Source organism: Orycteropus afer, unplaced genomic scaffold (assembly GCF_000298275.1).
Source record: "Orycteropus afer afer isolate SDZICR_OR568_19922 unplaced genomic scaffold, OryAfe1.0 scaffold00405, whole genome shotgun sequence".
NCBI classification, from domain to species: domain Eukaryota; kingdom Metazoa; phylum Chordata; class Mammalia; order Tubulidentata; family Orycteropodidae; genus Orycteropus; species Orycteropus afer.
Genome location: NW_006921992.1, coordinates 602,475 through 609,391, shown reverse-complemented (window position 1 = coordinate 609,391; position 6,917 = coordinate 602,475). Strand labels below are relative to the sequence as shown.

General features: G+C 48.4%; 1 protein-coding gene across 1 annotated transcript in view; it reads left to right on the top strand.

Moving 5' to 3' along the window:
• Window positions 1–2,966: 2,966 nt before the first annotated feature.
• Window positions 2,967–6,917, top strand: part of CD209 (CD209 molecule) — a 16,106-nt gene continuing 12,155 nt past the window's right edge. The window contains exons 1-6 of the mRNA XM_007953705.1: window positions 2,967–3,006; window positions 3,342–3,455; window positions 3,772–3,834; window positions 4,044–4,133; window positions 5,008–5,159; window positions 5,721–5,833. Coding sequence (XP_007951896.1) covers window positions 2,967–3,006; window positions 3,342–3,455; window positions 3,772–3,834; window positions 4,044–4,133; window positions 5,008–5,159; window positions 5,721–5,833 — 572 coding nt within the window. The remainder of the gene's footprint in view (window positions 3,007–3,341; window positions 3,456–3,771; window positions 3,835–4,043; window positions 4,134–5,007; window positions 5,160–5,720; window positions 5,834–6,917) is intronic.

Sequence of the window (6,917 nt, the reverse complement as noted above, 5' to 3'; positions counted from 1 at the left end):
TAGTAGTCCATCAACTGATTCATTTATATTCTCCAAGCAGAAAATCATAGTAACTGCAAATAATATCCATTTTATCTCTTCTTTTCTCTTTGCTTTTATCTTAATGCATTGGTTTTTATTATCTTATTGCATAGATTAAATGCTTAGAAAACAAAGCAAAACAAAAAAATGTTGCCAAATACATTACTTGTGATGGTTAATTTTATGTGTCAACTTGACGAAGCTGTGGTACCCAGTGTTTTGGCCAAACACTAGCCTACATGCTGCCATGGAGTAGGTGCAGTAATTACATCAGTTGGCCTTGGGTAGAGCAGATTACCTTCCATAACATAATGTAATTATCTTACATCTAATGTAGTATAATATAATCACTTTCCATAATGTAAGCTAATGTAATGTAACCCATCAATCAGTTGAGCTCATACCATTGTAAGGTGGGTCCTAACCCTAATCACTTTTAAATTTTAAGAAGGCCAGAATAGACACATACACACACACACATGGCAGGACAGATGTCATATGAGGTTTGTCTACAAGGAACATCTGGGGCTGCCAACAAAGAGGTCCTCCCCTTAGGGTGATGCCCTGAACTGTGAGAAAATAAACTTCTGTTCTTTGAAGCTAACCACTTGTGTTAAAGCAGCACTAGATAACCAAGACGTTACTCAAACCAAAAATCTGCTCACTGCCATAGAGTTGATTCGGACTCATAGCGACCCCATTGGGTTTCCAAGGTGGTAAATTTTATAGAAGCAGATTGCCCCATCTTCCTTCCATGGAACCAACTTTCTGGTTAGCAGTCAAGTGCCTTAGACACTGCACCACCAGAGCTCCTTCAGACATTACTATTAATTCTTAACTCTTTTGCCCACTGAGGCACTGACATTCTACATCTGTGAAAATCACCCTGCGTGAGGAGTTCTAGCAGAGCAGGCTGGAGCAGCAAGGCCGGGAGGGGACATCAGATGGGGCAATGGTTCTGAATTTGGAGAAAGGTTGTCCTTGGATCTGCTGAGCTTACACTCCGGGAGCGAGAGAGCTGGGGAAGAAAGCTGTATCATTGGGGAAAGCCCCATCTTAAAGAGCCTGGCCTAGAGAAGCAGAAGGCATCTCCTGACAGAAAGACAGCTGCCGGAAAGACAGCAGGAATTTCAGCAGAAATCAGCAGTCCACAGGACATCTGAGAGCACCCAAGGGAGGGGGAAGAACAGCAGAGCAGTCCAAAGAAGGCACGGGCTGCTGCCAGGGCTCCAATTACAAGGGGGATAAGCCACCACTCTCCACAGGATGCCATAGGGGCATAGCCTCCTAGGTGGTCTTGGGAGTCCTTGGGTGGCGCAAATTGTTAACGTGCTCAGCTGCTAATGGAAAGGATGGAGGTTCGACTCCATCCAAGGGTGCTTTGGAAGAAAGACCCAAAGATCAACTTCCAAAAATTCAGCCATTGGAAGCCTTATGGACATTATTCTGACCAAAATAAATCAGTTAAAAAAGGACAAATACTGTATGATCTCACTTACATGAAATAAACAAATAAATGTTGTGGTTGTGTTTTCAGCTGCCATTGAGTCGATTCAGGCTCATGGGGACCCCATCTGCATAGAGTAGTACTGTGCTCCGTAGGGTTTCCAAGTCTGTGACTTTTGGAAGCAAATCACCAGGCCTGTCTTCTGAGGTGCTTCTGGGTGTGTTTGAACCTCTAAACTTCCGGCTAGTAGTGGAGCACTTAATAGTTGGCACCACCCATGGGCTCCAGCAAATATATAGTAAGAAAAATTGACTGGTGGTTCCCAGAGGTAGGAGGGAGGAGGAAAAAGGGAGTTTTTGCTTAGGGTGTATTGCATGTGTGTTAATGCTGGTGGGGTCATTTGGAAAAAGGTAGTAAGAAGAGTTGCACAACTCGAAGAGTGAAACTAATGTCAGTTGTATATGCAGAAATTGTTGAATTGCTGTATGTGTTGTGCACAGATTCACCACAGTTAAAATTAAATTAGATAAAAAATTAAGATTTAAAAAAAAAAAAAACAAAACAAAACACCACCCTATGGAGCATGTGCAACTCTGATACAAATAGGGTTGCTAGGAGTTGGAGTAACTCCATGACAACCAACACGTGGTCTTGGGGGCTGCACATGTGCATATTTAGGAAGAACTTTCCAGGGAAAACTGGGTGTGTTGCCAGTGAGCAAGGAGCTCTGGTGGCTTAATGGATAAGACATTTGCCTGCTAACCAGAAGTTCAGTGGTTCAAACCCACTAGCTTTTCCACAGAAGGAAGATGGGGTAATCTACTTCTGTAAAGATTTACAGCCTTGCAGACCCAATGGGGGGTCACTACGGGTCAGATTTGACTTGATGGCAGTGAGTTTGGTTTTTTTTTGTTTTGGTTTAGCCATTGAGCAGAAAACAGGAGCTCAGAGATGAAAGATTTTGTGTGACTATGACACTGTGGGTTTACCACAGGGAGCCACCTGGACATTCCTCCAAACCAGTAAACCAAACCCACCAGTAAACCAAATCACCAGTGAGGTGATTCTAACTCATAGTGACCCTATGGGACAGAGTAGAACTGCCCCGTAGAGTTTCCAAGGCTGTAAATCTCTGCTGAAGTGGACTGACTCATCTTTCTCCTACGAAGCAGCTGGTGAGTTCAAACCACCGACCTTTTGGTTGGCAGTCAAATGATTTAATTATTGCACCATCAGAGTTCCCTGGACATTCCTCCAGACACTTACAAAGCATGTGGTCACTCTGTTAGTGTCCAGCCCTGAGTTTCCTGTGCAGGGTCGACCTCCACCCCCTCCACCCCCTCTTCCCACTGAATCAGGCACTTCCTCTTGCTCCCCAGACATTCTAGGAAAAGTCCTGCTGAAGTGGGGAGGAACGGGTCTGAGGAGGGACTCCAGCAGGCAATGCATGAAGTTATAAGAACCAGTCAGGGAGGAAGTGGAGAGGACAGAGCAGAGGATGGAGGAGATGTATGACTCTGAGTCCCCAGACAGCTCTGGTGAGGCTGGGCCCATTGCTGGGGTGACAGGGGGAGGCTTCCAGAGTCCTAGAGGATCTGGGTCTGGGCTCCACATCAGAGGTCTGACCTACACATCCTGGGGAGCAAGTCAGGCTACACCCAGCTTCAAAGCTGAGCTGGGCTTGTGCTCTGCTTCATTTAGAGAAGAAGCTATCCCAGAACCTGAGATACTTTGAAAAAGATACTTGGCCCCAATATTGCCACTGCCCAAGGATCGTGCCAGGTACTGGTGTGAGTGGTTCAGGGACAGGAGCCTGGGGCAGTGGGTGGCTGGAGGCTTCTCTAAAATGGGTAGGAAGGGGTCTGGCCCTGAGCCCCCAGCTCTGCTGCCCCTGCAGGGTGTCTGACCCGAGTTTCCCTGCCTTTGCTGCTGCTTCTCGTCTCTCTGGGCCTCTTCTTTGTGCTTCTGGTGACCACCCAAGTCCAAGGTGAGTCAGAGGCTGGCCATGCAGGGCTGGGGGCTGAGAGTCCTGGGTCCCCTTGGGTTTTCCCTGTTGGGTGGTCTTTGCCCTTTCCATAGTCTCCAAATCCACCAGAGCTGGGCATCTGGGCTCCACTTGCCTTCCTGTGTGACCACAACAGGTCACTGTTCCTCTCTGAGCCCATCCCCTCACCTGTGAAATATATATCATCTTCCCCCATGAGGGGTCTGGGCTCTCGGAGACAATGGAGTCCAGCCCAGTGCAGGAGCAGGTATACAGTTGGTGCTCATAAAGGGCGGGGGGATGCTCTGCTCTGTTACAGTTGCCAGGATCCACCAAATCCTGCAGAGGGAGACCCAGGGCCATCAAAGTAATTGCAATCTGGGTAAGGACCTGGATGCAGGGTCCCATGTGGGAGGGAGCCACGGGGCCCTCGGACAAGCCACAGTTCCTCTTTGTGCCTCGCTCGTGTCTTCTTCAGAACCATGAAGAATGGCTGAGAGCATTCAGAGCCCTAGTAATGAACTTGCTCTAAGACAAGGACAACTAATGAGTACACAGCAGGTGCTTTGTGAATGTATTTTCTTCTTCCAGATGCCATCTCAAAGGTGCCTGGCTCCCAGGAGCAAATCCAAGCTCTGATGCGTTCAGAAGAGGAGTTACATCAGCTGAAGGCTAGTGTGGGTGAGGGAACCCTGGGTCCTGGAAGGGATCTGGGATCATGGCATTTTCCCGGAGACTGGTGGATTGTAGAAGGCAGTGCAGGGTGGGGCATGCAGGCCCCAGTGCCAGGGTTCTGGGAGGCTGTTGGTTCCTGAATTCAGGGGCTGCATTCGGGTTCCTTGGGTAAGGACCAAACATGTTGTTAGTTGGTGCCAAGTGATCCCTAGTCATGGAGACCCCATGTGTCATAGAATAGAATTGGCCTATCAGGTTTCCTTGACTATAATCTTAGTGGAAGCAGATTGCCAAGTCTTTGTTCCACAGTACCACTGGGTGGGTTTGAACCACCAGCCTTTAGGTTATCAGTTGAGCTCAAGCTGTTTGCACTATTTAGGGACCAAAAACAAGCATGTTGTTGTTGTTACTTGCCATCAAGTCAATTCCAACTCATGACGACCCCAGGCATGCAGAGTCAAACTGCTCCATAGGGTTTTCAAGGTTATAGTCTTTCAGAAGCACATTACCAGGTCTATCTTTTGAGGCAGCTCTGGGAGGTTTTGAACTGACAACCTTTCAGCTAGTAGTCAAGCACTCAACGGTTTGCGCCACCCAGGCACCCTTAAAACAGGCATGTTCTCATTGATTGTGGTTTGTGATCGAGTCGATTTCAACATGTAGCGACCCTATAGGATAGAGTAGAACTGCCCCATGGGGGCCCCTAGGCTGTAATATTTATGGGAGCAGACTGCCAGGTCTTTTCTCCTGCAGAGCAGCTGGTGGGTTTGAACAGCAACTTTTCAGTTAGCAGTCCAGCACTGAGCCACTGCATCACGGGGGCTCCATAGGCACCCCCGAAGATCCAGCACCTGTTCTTAACAGCTGCCTCTCTCCACAGCCAGCCTGTGCCGCCCCTGCCCCTGGGAGTGGCAGTTCTTCCAGGGAAACTGCTACTTCTTCTCCAGGACACAGCAGAGCTGGCAGGATGCAGCTTCCGCCTGTAAGAACGATGGGACCCAGCTGGTGATCATCAACTCAGAGATGGAACAGGTGGGTCTAGGGGGCCCAGTCTGGACTGGGGCATGCAACTGGCACCTGCTGCCACCCTCCCCTTGGCCTTTGAGACACAGAGGCCAGTTGGGTGCTTGGGGAGGAGGATGCTTCCTAGAGCAGGGTCCCCACCAGGCTTGGGGAGGACATATGGGAGGAGAATCTACAAGATAAGCCCTTGTGCAGAAATTGAAGTCTGAACACATGGGGATCAATCAAATCAACACCTGTAAAAGATGCTTCATGCAATGATAGAGGCAAGGCAGGCCATAACACAACAGGTGTATTCCTGTCTTCACACATCCTTTCAAAGATGCATGAAGCACCTGCAGAAATGACAGGTGGACCTGCATGATCCCTGGGAGCTGTATGAGTAGGTGTAGGGTCCTAACAGGCTTGAGAGTTTCAGGCACTCAGAACCAGTCAGAATAATAATAAGGGCTTAGGACAACCTCCAGGGAGTGGAGTGTAGACTGCAGGAAAGGCTTCTGTCCTGTAGGGTCAAGGGGATGGTGAGACCAAAGACTGGGGGCTCTTTCTTCTGATGTCCCTCCCTCACAGAAATTCCTGCAGTTCTGGGATATCAGGAAGAACCAGCGCACCTGGACCGGCCTCAGTGACCACCACAATGAGGGCTCCTGGCGCTGGGTCGACAACACTCCCCTCCAGCTCAGGTGACCCCCCAGAGAAGGGACTGGGAGGGGTTGAGCCAGGGAAAGACCCATGCCCTAGTCCAGAGGTGTTCATATTCTGGGGTTTGTAAGCATCGCTGGGGATCTGGGTGAAAAAGCAGAGTCTTAGCCCTTCCCTGGAGGGTGCTGATTTGGTTAAGTCTTGTTATTGGCCTGAAGGAGCTCCAGTGGCACTGTGGTTAAGGCATAGGACTGCTATCCAAAAGGTTGGTGGCTCAAACCCCCAGCCACTCCCCAGGAGAAAGATGAAATTCTGCTTCTGTAAAGATTTACAGCCTTGTAAACCCTATGGGGGTCATTATGAGTTGGAATCAACCCAATGGCAGTGGGTTTTCTTTCTTTTCTTTTCTTTTCTTTTCTTTTCTTTCTTTCTTTCTTTCTTTCTTTCTTTCTTTCTTTCTTTCTTTCTTTCTTTCTTTCTTTCTTTCTTTCTTTTTGGTTACTGGTCTGAGGAGTCCTGGTGGCACAGTAGTTAAAGTGCTTGGCTGCCAACCAAAAGGCCAGAAGTTCAAACCTACAACCCACTAGCCACTCCACAGGAGAAAGATGTGACATTTTGCTTCCATAAAGATGACAGCCTCGGAAACCCTGTGGGGGCAGTTCTACTCTATTTTATAGGGTTATTATGAGTTAGAGGGTCAATGAAGAAAGGGAAGGCCCTCAATGAGATGGATTGGCACAGTGGCTGCAATGATGGGCTCAGGTACAACAAGGATCATGAAGCTGGCACAGGACCGGGCAGTGTTTCATTCTGTACATTAGGTCACTGAGTCAGAGATGACTCGATGGCATCTAACAACAGCAACAACATGAGTTGGAGTTGACTCAATGGCAGGTTTGGGTTATTATTGTGATTTGGGTGAAAGTTTATGGAGCAAATAGCTTTTCCATCCAACAATTCATGCACATTCTGTTTTGTGACATTTCCTGCAATCCCCACCCTGTAACAGCATTCTTCCCACTCCCTTCCTGTGCCCTCCCCTCTCCTTCATCCTTCCTTCCCATCCCCTTCCCAGCTCTGTCCCTCGGCAAATGCTGCCCACTTGATCTCATATGCTTGATTGTT